This window comes from Pteronotus mesoamericanus, unplaced genomic scaffold (genome assembly GCF_021234165.1).
Source record: "Pteronotus mesoamericanus isolate MK-2021 breed Mesoamerican mustached bat unplaced genomic scaffold, CSHL_Meso_final contig_74, whole genome shotgun sequence".
Lineage (NCBI taxonomy): Eukaryota > Metazoa > Chordata > Mammalia > Chiroptera > Mormoopidae > Pteronotus > Pteronotus mesoamericanus.
Window position 1 is genome coordinate 35,669,615 of NW_026555247.1, and position 14,719 is coordinate 35,684,333.

General features: G+C 37.4%; 1 protein-coding gene across 1 annotated transcript in view; it reads right to left on the reverse strand.

The window, feature by feature from the left end:
* Positions 1-14,719, reverse strand: part of PIGN (phosphatidylinositol glycan anchor biosynthesis class N) — a 79,250-nt gene that overhangs the window by 19,279 nt on the left and 45,252 nt on the right. Inside the window, exons 21-25 of the mRNA XM_054583755.1 lie at positions 13,796-13,904; positions 10,094-10,196; positions 4,859-4,961; positions 3,134-3,220; positions 395-450 (exon numbers count right to left, since the gene is read on the reverse strand). Of these exons, the coding sequence (XP_054439730.1) occupies positions 395-450; positions 3,134-3,220; positions 4,859-4,961; positions 10,094-10,196; positions 13,796-13,904 (458 nt within the window). The remainder of the gene's footprint in view (positions 1-394; positions 451-3,133; positions 3,221-4,858; positions 4,962-10,093; positions 10,197-13,795; positions 13,905-14,719) is intronic.

Genomic DNA, 14,719 nt, shown 5'->3' on the forward strand with positions numbered 1-14,719 from the left:
CACTAAAAGGAATGAGTTAAGCCCCGGCCAGTGTGGCTCAAGTTGGTTGGAGCATTGTCCCATAAACCAAAAGGTTGCAGGTTAGATTCCCAGTCAGGGCACATGTCTGGGTTTTATGGGGCATGTACTAGAAGCAACTAGTCAGTGTTTCTCTCCCTCTTCCTCCCTTCCCCTCTCTAAGCATGTCCTGGGTACTGCAGTGAGGATAAAAAAAATAAATAATTAAAGTAGATAAAATGAATGAGTTAGGTCTGTGCTGATACATGCCAATCATCAAAATATATCCTTCAGTATAAAAAGCAAGTACAAAAACCCAATCGTATTACTTTTTGGTTATATAAATACATATACATACACACACATACATACATATGCTATTTTTATTTAAAATTACCTGTTAACAGAAGCTATATTTCCAGTTCCAAAAAATGCTGTCACTAAGAAGAAAACCTAAACAGAGTTAAGGAAATGCCAAAACAAGACAGAATTTATATAAACTGCTTTTTCAGCTTAGAAAAGCTGAATAACTTAGAAAAGATATGCCTATTCTACCACAAAGGCAGTTTGCTGACTTGTATATTTGATCATAAATTGCTGTAAATGAATGTTCCATTTATCTTCTTAGAAATGCGCTTGGAGAGAGCCAGATTGAAGAAGCAGTGTACTGAGAACAACGAGGCCTGGGAGGTCACCCTCACTTGTCACTGGCAGCCTTGGGAAGGTTGCGATTCCCCTCTTCTCTGCCATAATTATGTACCTGTAGTTGGCCGCTAATGATTTTTTCAAAAAGAGAATGTGACCCTAGTGCATGTTTTAGATATTTTCAGTTGGAAATACATACATGCTTGCGGTGTGCCCACCATACAAAGAAGTAAGGTATCATGTTTTAAAATAATTCAATAATGACACATGAGAAAACATTAACTATATTTTTAACACTTCTTAAAATTACATTTGCATTAGTACAGAAACAAAAAGTAGGTATTAATTCCTATTGTTATTAGTATTAGTAGATACTAATTCCTGTCGGTGTCTAAGAACTCACTGCTAGTAAAGTACTTAAAATAGTGCCTGGCCCATGAAAGGGCTTGGTAAATGTTAGCTATTTTATTGTTGCAGACACATACACAAAAGTGCTATAAAACGCTAAAGAGGAAGTATGAATCCTGACAACTTTCACTGGAAAAGTGGTATTTGAGCCTTAACTGTACCCATGGATTCATCCATTCAACCAATCGACTACCCAACCAACACTCATTGTCTGGTGTTTATCAGAGGCAGAGCTTGGCATGAAGAGCATGAATAGTCTCCAACAGCTCAGATGGTGACTAAGATCACAGTGATATGCAGAAGTATATGAGAGGCACTGTACGATAAACAGTGGGAAAATAAATGACATAGTCAAGAAATTGTAAATGGATGTGATATAAGCTTAGGGTTCATGGAAGACTATTCAGTGAAAGATGAAGCAGGACATACAGATTGGTGGCACATTTATTAAAAGCCTTGAACTTTATTGTGGAGACAATGAAGAGCTAACAAACATTTTACATGAATGATACAGAAGTAATACCATCGAGTGTTATTCGGACTGGAGAGACAGAAAATGAAGAGGCAGGAAGTCTAATTAGGAAGCTCCTGCCTCTTCCTGCCAAGCGTCCATGGCAGGGACAGTGAAGCCTGAACTGGTCCAGTGGGAGTGGAATGGAGAATGAGGAGAGCCAGTGGCGCTTCAGAGCTGGACAAGGAGCCGTTTAAGATGACAATGAGCTGAACAGCTTGGGTGGGCGGGGGCATGGCCAACCACGTAGCAGCGAGGCCTCCCAGAGAGCAACTTGGGAAAGGGAGGGCAGTTATTAGTCTGTCTGGGACACAGAGCTGGTGACTCCCAGCAGAGTGTTGGAAATATGGCTCCTGAGGTCAGGAGAGAGGTCAAGGCTGGAAAAGTAACAGACCTGAGTTGTGTGCACAGGAATGGCGGTCAAAGCTCCCAGAGAGGATGCTGTTACCCAGGCACAGGAGGAGGAGAAGGCTGACTGCAGAACTCAGAGAAAAACACGGTTCAAGAGCAGACAAAGGAGAGGCAACCTGAATAGAGAATAGAGATGATATAAAAAGCTAAGAGGAGAACTGGGATCCTGTCCTAGAAGCCAAGGGAGAAGAAAGAGAAATCAATGGAGTTGAATGTTACAGAGCGGTTAAGTAAAACTGAATAGGTTAGACTGTACAATCAGGAAGCCCTGCCCATCGCCGAGAGGACAGCTTGAGCAGAGACGTTGGGCAGATACTCTGTGCCACAAGACGGCGTGCCAGGTGCCAGGGTTTGAGGATGATATAGTACATGAAGGGGGTGGAAATGGGAGCAGCAATTACAGATTTTTCTTCAAGGAACTTGTAAATAAACAGGAAAGACAAGATGAAGTGATAATTTAGGGAGATGCAGGGTTCAAGGAAAGAAGTGTTTTATCCATATATGCTGAGTGGAAGGAGTCTGCAAAAAAGAAAGAAAGAAGGTAAAATTGAGACTGAACGCCAAGGGGTGGAGAGGAGCATGAGCTCATTTATTTCTGGACCTGCAAGGTCTATGCCGCACCATGCTAAGTGCAAAGGAAACACCTCCCTATGAGTATCTTAAGGCTGGCTGTCTTTCAGTCTTCTAATAACTTCTCCACAACATTGCCCCTGATGTGATCCACAACCTTGTGAGATAGCTGCTATGAGAATAGTAAAAAATTGATACACATAAAAAGATACAAACCAAACTCCTAACAGTGGTTTCTCCTGGGTGAGGGAAATTAAGATTGGTGTTGGGAGTCAAGACTTTGACTTTAGCTATAATGTTTTAATTTAAAAAAATGTATGGCATATGTGACAAAATATTCATTGTTGATATTTTGGATGGTAAAAACACACATGTATATATATATATATGTCATTATTTATGCCATTCTTTATGCTTTTCTATAGTTTCAAAGTTTTTAAAAAATGTGAACTATGAGAAAATGACGGTTGAGGGGGTGTTAAATGTCCTCCAAGTTAATGCCGACATGAAGTGACAGCTGCACCTCCCGTCTTCTTACGCCATTAGGTGGGAGGCTGCAGCAACTTAAAACAAAAGCTCAACAAAGGATACAAGGAAAAAGGCCCTTCGGATGTCATCCAGACAGAGCTGCCGAAACTGGGTGATGTCAGTGCTGCTGGAGAACTGGATACTGGTGACCTGCAGGCGAAGAGAGAGACGGATGCGTGACGGCAGCTCCCTCCCGTCTGCCCCCGAAGGCAAACGCAAACGTGCAGTCTACCTTACGATGACCGGAAAGATGCCTCGTACTGACAACCCGAAAACCAACACTAAACCATTTCCTATCGCTTCATCACACCTTAATAAAGCCTGACAAAAAATAAGATATGTTGCTGATAATATACTGAACAGAATTGTAGTATTGCTGTCTATGCAATAAAAGTGAGAATTGAGCTTTTTCTTATCCTATATAAATGCTTCACTTTTAAATCCCTATATAATTCTTTACTTTTCGAAGACCTGATTTCTCAGAGGGTCCTGATCTTTTCAAACCCAGGAATGGCATTATACTAAAAGCATGATGAAATTAAATATTTATCTGTTTCTTTGGTCTTCTGTTAATTCTATTTCTAGAGAAATCATTTCCTCTTTACAAAAAAGCAAAATACTTCTGCCTTTGGTAAAACAGAAAGTCATTCAAATCCAAGAAGACGGGTGCATCTTGCCTAATCCCACCCATACCACCAAATTTCATGGGTGAGTTTAAAGGGAGACTTCCCCCATCCCCCACTCCCTATGTAATTGTTCAATAAGTTCTTAGGATGCTTTAATATTCTCTTCTCAAAAAAGGAAAACCTGCTTTCAGTTAAAAAATAGAATTTAAAAAACAACACAATGAACCTTGTTTTTAAATTTAATATTTATTAAAACTAAAGTTTTAAATATTTATTTAACACTAAAGTTTTTACTCTTTAATATTGAGAACAGTTTGACCATTTACTTAACTCTGATCAAAATATATTTACTATTCCAGGACTGCAGGTTAAAAACTAGTAATTATTCACTATACTTCAATAAGGTTGCTTTTTATTGAAATAAATTATTCTAAACTATCAATTACTCTCTTTAAACTCAACTGGAACAGTTAAGGATAGATCAATTATGAAAGAGTTTTTCTGTAATATTCATTTTATCTGACCTCAGTAATAAAACCATAAGTATTCTATCACCAATTTGTCATAATTACCTTGCTTCTAAAATAAAGGCAAGGGACATCAATTTAACTCTCTATCTTAGGATAATTAGGATGTCCTTAAACTCTGATTGGCTTTTAGTCAATTCAAAGCACACTGTGGTAAATAAACAGTCCAAGATTTGGTCTGAGGCACAATCACTAAGGTGACAGAGTAAGCATTTTGGATTTGGATGACTAGAAAGAGGAAAACAACACAGGAAACATAAATGTCACCTTATAATCAAATTCATTCATTGACTTATGACAACATAAATGTTCTTAGATGTAAAGACAGAGGAGAGTAAGATATAGAACATTCCTTCTCTACTCCTTCACCCATATTAACTTTTTTTTACATCAGTGATTCTCAAAAGGCCATCCTATATAATGCCTACAAAACAATAAATTGTGCTTTTCTGTTTTAAATTAAAATATTCCTAACAAACTAATTGTTTAACTTAATTATTACTTTAATTACTAATGACTTAAATAGTATAAAGTTTCAAGTAAAAATCTGGATGAAATAACACAACTATTTCCTTATAGAATGGAGAATATGTCAATATTCTCAAGTAAATGCAACAGTGATTTTGACAAGCTACCTTCTGCTTCCAGGGAACACCAGACTGCTGCAGGGTTTCTTCTTCCATGTGTATCCAGACGAACATCAAACACGACAGCACTAATGGGAAGAGAGCTTCGTACCTGAGGGACGGGTGAGGGGGGGTGAAAGTAGGACCGCAGAGACGAAAAGGCAAAAACGTTAAACAAATTAAAAGGCAAATTTATATTGAGGGAGCTTTTCCAAAATTAAAACAATCCTGATAATACTTCTAAGGTACAATATCCCAAGATTTAAATTTTCTATGCTTTCCAGAAGAAGATAATAGGAAAGGAAAATAACATTTAAATATCAATTCCAACCATTTAAATATCAATTCAGATCCATTTTTTTTTGAAATGTATAAAATCTTGAGATCAGGATGTGTTTAAAATAGTAGAGATACTTAAAAAGCATTCATAAAGTAAATGACAAATAACACACAAAAAGAAAATATTAAGATAAAGGTAAAAGGACAGTTCCCGAGTTAAAATTATTACTATACATACAAAAAGAACAAGACAAATGTTTCAAACTTGTTTTAAAAAATGGCTGCCATACAGGAACATAAAACTCTCAAAAACAACAAAAAAAAGAGCCAATAAATACATAAAAATGTTTGACCTTATTGATAACTGATAAGGAAATTAAAACCACAGGGAGATACTATATCACTTATCATATTTACCAAAATTAAAAAATAAATGTTGACAACAGTGTAATGAAAAAAGAAATCTCATCTTTTCCATACAGGCAGAAAACACTTTCTGGAAGGTGATGTAACACTGTGCAAGAATCTCAAAAAAATTCATATACTACAACCCAACACTGTCACTTCCAGGAATTCTCTGAGAACATAAGTAGACACAGATTACATAATTAGATTGTAGTGCTACAACCCCCACGTGATGATGCTTGTTGCAATGTTGTTGACTGAAGGGACAGAAGCCCCTTCCTCTCCACAGTGGGCGTCGTACGTACACCTCTGTCTAGGCTGGGGTGTGAGGTGGCCAAAGGAGAAATGCTCTGTTACCCTCCTAAAGGAGGATAACCCAGGGACAGAAGCCTTTCCCATCGTTTCTGGCCTTCCTCTGGGGTGAGCGCTCCACCGCCGCAGTCGCCCACACGCTCCATGGCAACGCGCACCGCCCTGTGGAATCACGTCTCCCTCTGCGCACTGCCTGCTGGCTCACACAGTCTCTGTGTCAGGCCGGCCACTCTGCAGGCCCCGCTCACAAGCATGTGTTGAGTGAGTTACTTACCCAGCTGGAAGTTACAGAACAAAATCAAACCAACCACCCAAACCTAAAAACCTTTATTTCTCTTTCAACTTTTTCAACTAGTGAATTCTATTCCTTCCATATGGTACCATTTTCTAAACTCCAGAAAGAAAAGAAACAAAATCGCTTAAACTCAACCACAGGTCATAAAACTAAAACACTGAAGACTGGGCAGAATGAAATGTTTAGATTTGAGAAAGCACACATAATCACTTGCAACATAATTTAGAATGACCAAGGGTGAAGAGACAATACACACAAGAGAAAATATCATTAGTTTAACAAGTGTAGAAAGTTATACAAAGCTATAGCATTTTTGACCTGTTGAAATAGCATTTGATATTCTTATTTTAAAATGAAAATACCAAATACTGTGAGGAATATGATGAAATAGGACTCCTCATAGGCTGTTGGTGCTACTATAAATTGGCATTGTTCCTAAGACAAAAGTTAAAAAAACCCCAAAAAAACAACAGTTCATACTCTGTGGCCTACCTATACTACATTTGAGAAGTGAACAAAGTAATCTAATTTATGTAAAATATTATGCATAAAACATAACTCAAAATATTATTTATGATAATAATAAGTGGAAGTAAAAATGATCAAAAAGATAGGAATGGCTAAGTAAATCAAGGGGCAACCACATCACAGAATATTAAATATCTATTAAAATGATGGTGAGGAAACCTATGAGCCACATGGGAAAATGTTTCTAAAATAATGTTAAGCAGGAAAAAAAGATATAAAAGTGTATGTGAACTATGATTAATACTAGGTTAAAAAGACAAATACAGAGGTAAGACTGGAAGGAAACATATAAGAGCAGCAACGCGAAGGGCAGGGTTATTCAATGATTCTCCCCTTTATCCCCATCTTCAAAATGTGATTAGGCTATTTTTACAATGATTTCTAAAAAGCAAAGGGAAGACCAAGAGGTAGAATACCGGTACCCTAGCCATTCTTTAAAAACTTCGTTCAAGTCCCCTCTGAGCCCCCAAAGGCACTGGTTTAGTTTCCCTGCTGTAACCCTTCCTCTTGTCATTCTTTATATCACATAACTCACAATTTAATTAACTCATAATAACATCATTGTTGCATTTTGTAATTGCCTCATACTGTAAAACAATGTCTTTGTTTCATAGCAGCTTACGGCACCTGGGGTGCACTCACTGTTCTGCCTGTATGTCTGTCTAGTGCCCAGGACATGGGCAATGTGAGGGGAAACAATGATTATTGATGAGTTGAATCCAGAAGGTGTATACTCTGAGTAAAAGAGGACTGTGAAATTTTTAAATAGCTGCAGTTATATGTGAAATCATTCTTTCCTAATACACAAAATCCTAAATTCCATAGTTCGACACATAGTGCTACAGATTTCTTTCCTTTCAAACACTATAAACTATGATTACTTCCTTTTGTAAAATGTAGATGAATAAATCTGATGAAGACAACCTTCCTACGGGACTTTATTTCTTCAGATAATCGATACCTTGTATGAAGTCTGCGTATCTGAATTAATAAAGTGAAATACCAGTAAAACAGCATCACGGGCTCACAGTGTAGGTAATACAACAATACTAAAACAAAACAATATTGGGACCTGCTGGTTTGGTCTCTGTAGATAGAACAGGGCTGAAAAGGCATTTAGCTTTGGATTATAGTGTGCTAAGGGGTGATATAACCCAAATTTCAGAGGGAAATTTTAACCACCTTAGAACTGTTTTCAAGTATTACAACAGCTTCTATTTGCATAAAAATAATTAAAAATAAACCTTCTCTGTTCATGAAATCAAGGATGCATTGTTAGCTAGAATTTAGGAATGCTATTACCGTATTCCTGTAAAGCGATGAAACCGCATTTCTTTTAAATGCCCTATGATTCTGACCGCGCACTCGTGCCCACACAGAGCCTTCTGGGCTGCCTATGGCAGGGACGTGAAATGAGAGCAGGCGGACTATGTTTTGCAAGGCTGATGTGACGAAAAAAACGTATTAACTGAAATTACTGGACCTCGCTGTTTCAGTCTACCTCTTTAAATGTTTTTGCAAAGGTAAATATACTTTCTGATAGTGAAAATATATTTAGTAATACATTCATTAGTAAGGTCACAGTATTCTGATTTTAGGTGTGAACTTTACTTTTTAGATTTTCTTAAATCAAATATCTTAGTATAATCTGTTTTGGTATCTGTCATGACTATTAAATTGATGATTTAAAATACTATAATGCTTATCCCTAATGTTCGTTACATGACTAACTCATTCTACATTATGAAGTACTTTTTCACCCAAAATTCAATTTTAATTATCCTTTTTTCCCTCCTTTCTCAATTTATAATCCAGCAACCCAGAACTATATTTACATTTATTTGTATTCTTTAATCTACTACACATTCCTTTACATCTATCTAGTGCTTTAAAACTTGGAAGTTCAAAAAAAAGTGCTTACTGATTATTAAGTGACTGTGTAGAATATGCACTAATTTCTGGGCCCTCTCAACATTTACTTCCTAAGGCAACCTCTGGGTGTGGTCTTTTAATGAGACTTATGTGTCACCCCAAAATGGTGGGTTAGAATAGAAATGGTTTTATATTCAAATTTCTTATCTAGACTAGAAGCCATGCATATTCTAATTCATATATACATTTATACATTGATAGATCGATTATAACTAATTTATTTATTCTATAATTTCACCAATAAGTGGAAAAAGGTAAAGAATTTTAAGGTCTTGTTATATTTATGACTCGAGTAAGAAGAATATCCTGACAGACTTCAAGTTTTATTCCAAAGTTCAAAGTTCTGAGGTCTAGAAGCAAGACCTCATTAGGTAACTGGGGAAATGTCCACATTGCTTATATTACATCTTTGTTGCTGTGTGCCTCAGGCCTGTTTATGCAGAGAGAAATGAGAGACGGGAGGTGCGGGGAGCTTTGGCCAGAGAAGGAGGTTTAGCACGCCACCAGATCATCACGTCCTATCGGGGGAACCTCCTGCCTTAGATTCCCCTCTGCGGAATCTTAAGAACTCCTGGGATGTGAGGGTCTACCGTGCAGACTTTGAGAACACCCCTCTCATTCTGAAAGTGAACCCAGGCCTTGGACCCAAAATAGCTTTACAAAATCATCCGCTGTGGGAACAGTCCACTGACTGCACAACAGTCAATCCCTAGGTGTAGTCTAATTAAAACCAAATCCCGTATTTGGGCCAAAGCATGAACAGTGGTTAATCAGTTTGTCTGTTCTTTTCCGTGTTTGTTACAATGTGCACATTTCTCATCCTCATAAGGATTTAAGAAGGATGAAATAAAATTCAAAAGCAAGTGAGGAATTTTTTCCTTCTAAGTAGATAGGAAGACACATGTCACTGTTTTCACTAAGCTCAAGAGACACTTCAGGATCCACCCCCCAAATTAGGCTGCTAGTTTTTGTTTTTCTTCTGTGAGAAAATTTCAATCTTAAATAAAAATGCATTTTTTAACTTTTGGGAAAACAGTGTGAAAGTCTTCTGAATCAAAAGGAATATTTGGACTATGATATATGTAAGAGTAAAAACAAAAAGAAAATATTAAAGTCAAAGAAGAATGAATAAATCAAAGCATAAAGCACATGAAAGAAATGCAACAAAACCTAAAATTCTTCTAAGTTATTGTTTTAGACTTAAAATACCTCCATAATCAATCAGAATTTTCTAAAACTGAAGTAAAACAACATTTTAGCAACTTCCTGAAATAAACAGAAAAAGACAAAAGGTGATACTGTGAAAAGAATAAGGAAACTGAAGATTACGATTCAGGTCATATACAGTTCTTAGAGAGCAGAAAATATTTATGATTTATTCCTCAAGGTTTACACAACATCTCTCATTTCCAGAGGTTAAATACTCATGGAGAAATATCAGTGTATCATTGAAAACTTGCTACTCCAAATGAAATTTTAAAAACGGTCCGTACCCTGTGCTAAGAAGGAGGTAGGTCGACATCCAGGAGACAAGTATGCTGAGCAGCCGCGGCAAGAGGCCCCTGGGGCTCAGCAGGGGCAGGACGAAAGAGGAGGCTGCAACACACGAACAGACAGGCGAGCGTCAGTCCGAGGCGCCCAGCGTCCGCGAGTTCAGAAGCACCAAATAATCTACAATCACACATGACCCTTCTTGTGTAAAAGGAGGCTATATTTGCCCTTATTATTTCCGTAAGAGATTTCTAACTTCTTATTTTTAATTAAAATTACATTTCATTGTTTTAACCTGATTTGGGCTCAGATTTCCTCAATTTATATTCAGCCTCACTGTAATACTAACTCCTCAATGAATAATTTATGTTCTAATGTAAATAATAAAATGTATTATTCAAGATTCAGCAACTCTTCTCTTAATTAGGCATTTAGTTCAAAAACCACTCACTGCCCAGAAATTGATTTTTTTCTAACCCCTCCTTCCTCCAAGTCTTCCCACAGCAAAATATCCGTTGAGAGTTGTACTGTGCCCCTTAGGAAATGAGAGACGCGAGAGCTGTAATAAGAATCATAATAAACGAAGTAATCGTTCCCTACAGGGTAGGAAAGAAACCACTTTAGTGGGAGAAGGACAGGTGAAAGGAGAGGAGAATGGAATGCACACAACTTCCTAATCCGCTAGTCAGGTCTTGCTATGTGCCCGGAGTTAAATTCTCCAGAGAAGGAGACAGGCGACGGGGGATGGAATCCTGGAGGAATCACTTATTAAGTGTTCAACCACGGGGCGAGTTTATTAACTCATGTAAGCAGTATTTCCATCTGTCAAGTAGAGATAATATAAAAAAGCAGTGAGGTTTAAATGTAATTTCACCTACCAAACGCTCCCTGAGCAGTGCCTCAGGTACCGTCGGTGCTTAATAACTGTTAGCTGCAGTTATTATTACTAGTCAACATCTACTAAGTTAAATGTGAAGATAATATTATTCAAAGTCAAGTCATTGCACAATTTAAGACCATGCACATTACATTTATAACACCCTTGCACAAATAGCTTCTGATTTTTTTCAGATATGTGGTTCTAATGATACATATTTTAACACACACACAAAATAATGTTTCTAATTTAAAAAAACCAGTTCAAATGAGACCTCTTCTGTATAACTGTATTTTCTACACTCGTTTTATACTTCCGTCTAAATGACTGATGAGTGCTAAAGGAGAAATAAAGAGTCTCCACTCTGAATGACAAGAGCTAGAACCAGCTTCGTAGCACATAACCTATTTGTGGACCATAGCACGTGAAGGAAAAATGCCCAGTGGAGCTGGCTGTGATAAAACGGTGCCTGCAGGAGCACTCTGGAAACACCGCTGACCTACCTGCGTGTCAGCGATGTCACACCTTGTACCACGTGGCAGGCATCCTCTAGTACCTAGATTTCCTAGCCCCAAAGAGCAAATATTTGTTTAAAATATATGTCCAGCCTACAAGAGACTCACTTCAGATTTGAGAACTCAAAGTAAAGTGATGGAAAGAGATAGTCCATGCAAGTGAAAACCAAAGCAAAAGGTGGCAATAGTTATAGCAGATAAAATAGATTCTAAGCCAAGAATGGTAAAAAGAAACAAAGGAGGTAGATATAATGATAAAGGGTCAATCACTAAGATATAACAATCACACATATATACGCACCAAAATAAATTAAGCAAATACTGACAGATCTGAAGGGAAAATGAGACAATGATACAATAGTAGGAGACTTCAATACGTCACTTTCAGCAATGGATAGATCATCCAGAGAGAAAATCCACAAGGAAACATTAGACTTAACCATATATCATTAGACTTAACCATATATCATTAGATCAAATGGATCCAACAGCAACCTATAGAATGCTCCACCCAACAGCAGCAGAATACATATTCTTCTCAAGTGCGCCTGGATCACTCTCCAGGATAGATCATATAACAGGCCACAAACCAAGTCTAAGCAAATTTAAGAAGACTGCTACAGTCATACCAACATGAGGAATGCTGGAAAATCTACAAATATGTAGAAATTAAATAACACACACCGGAACAACCCATGGGTCACAGAAGAAATCAAGAGAAAGAAAAAAAAAAAGTCTTGAAATTAGAAGCCAAATATACCCAAATCTATGGGATGTAAAAGGAGCTCTGAAAGGGAAGTTTACAGTGATAAATGCATATATTAGGATAACAGAAAGATCTCAAATAAACAACTTAATTCTGTGTATCTCTTGTATTACAGCAATACACAGGACCGTAAGAGACAACTGAACAATTCCATGCCACCAAACTGTATAACCTAAAATAAATGGAAACATACAATCTACCAAGAGTGGATCAGTAAGAAATTTAAAAGTCTGAACAGATTAATAATAATGAAATTAAATCAGTTATCAAAAACCTCCCAATACAAAAATAGCCCAGGAACAGATGGCTTCATGGCTGGTGTAGCTCAGTGGATTCAGTAATGGCCTGTGAACCAAAAGGTCACCAGTTCAATTTCCAGTCAGGGCACATGCCTGGGTTGCAGGCCAGATCCCTAGTTCAGGGCATGTGAGAGGCAACAGACCAATGTTTCTCTTGCACATCAATGTTTCTCTCCCTCTCTTCCCCTCCCTCTAAATAAATAAATAAATAAATAAATAAATAAAAGGATCTTCTAAAAAATAAAAAATAATTAATGCCAGTCCTTCTCAAACTATTCCAAGAAAAATGAAAGAGTAGAGAACAATTCCAAAATGATTGTAGTAGGCCCCCAATACCCTGACACCAAAGCCAGAGGTCACTACCAGAAAGTAACTGTAGAACAACATTCCCAATGAATACAGATGTGTAAATTCTCAACAAAAATACTAGCAAATCAAATTCAACAACACATGGAAAGGATCATACACCATGACAGGGTGGATACAAAGTAAGGCTCATAAGGTATAACATTTTCTTAATTCCAGAAAATAAAAAAGTGCTAAAAAAAAATAGGAGGCCTATTTACAAGCTAGCCTCAAGGGGCTCTCTCTGGCCAAGTCTGGGAGAATCAGAACATTAAAAAAATCAACAGTGATGAATTAGAAATCTTTGAAAGAAATAGGAGCTCAGGTGTCCACCATGAAAAATAGTTAAGTGAATGAAGGAACGAATGAACAGGAAAGGAGGACCTTACAGCAGAATGCCGAGTCTTTCGGTAAATGCGGTGGGAATGCTACAACCAGAACATCATTTCGTGGCCATCACAACAGAGACAGGATCAGGAAACTTTTATGAGTGAACGCTAACTCTAGGGAGACATTTTAGAGAGAAAGATATTTGATGGTCTTAGAGTGTCTCTGCGGGGATGGCTTGTTATTTGCAACGGGGTGGGGAGAAAACAGAAAATACACTGTTTTCTCTTCTGGAAACACTTAGATTTTTATCAGGTGTGAATAAATATACAGACTTATCATCATGTCATAATATTCTATCAAGTAATTCTTATTAGTACATGAATGTTCATAAAAGTTCCAATTTTCTTGGTCAGGTACCAGCAAGAGATAAGAAATAATAGCTGGTTATTATTACTTTCCTGAAACAAAACTGTCTTTCAATAATAATAATAATAATAATAATGATATAAATGGATAATTTTAAAGTAGGACTTGCTGTAAAGTTACCTCATGTGGTTTGATTGACCACTTACCTAATATTGTCCAGCTAACAATCTGATTAACAAGAGGAAGTCCTTGTTTCTTAAGCAGACTATTATGAGTGCTATACACAACATACATAGCAAGTACAGTGCTCAGCATCTGAAAACAAACACAAAACATGTAAATAAAAGGGGAGGTGGTGAGGGACTGATTTGCATAAGAATACTTCAAAAAGTGCTTAAACAACTAGAATCTGGCAAACTGCTATTGAAATGGGAACAGCTCACCTTCTTGTGGCCAAGGCTGAGTCAGAACTCTCATGCTAAGCAAATGCCATCCTTTACAAGCATAAAATGAGGCATGTTACACTTTCAAAGAGTATTTTGGCATACATTATCGCATGGTTTCTACCTGGAAATGTTCACTTGTATTAACCTTGACATTTCCCTAAATCATGGAAATGCAGAAGGCAGGGTGTATATGGTTCAGTGTATGTGGTTCATGTCTTCCACTTCTGGCCCTCACCCACAGTCATATCCGCTTATTCATTCAACACCTATTTGTGGCCTGAGCATTCCCTCGGTGCTGGGAATACAAACAGTACAGCATTCTTCAGGGACTATACATAAACTAGTTGGTAAACTACAGCTCACAGGCCTGGGGCCTGTTTTTCAAAATACTGCCTAATTGGATCATAGACACTCCTGTTCATTCTCGTGTTGTCTGTGGCTCCCTTTGCACTGTGATGGTAGAGAGGCAAATTTACAACAGACTCTACATATGGCCTTAAAGCCTAAAATATCTACAGTTTGACTCTTTAGAGAAATGTTTGCTGGCCCCTGAACTGCTGATTAACTGCCATTTTAAGAAATGAGCTAAGTTATGGCTGTGGGCAAAGTAAACTTCTTAGATATCAAATTAACAACCTCATTGCCAAATTCTAGAGCTATATTTAATTTACTCATATTTTTTTG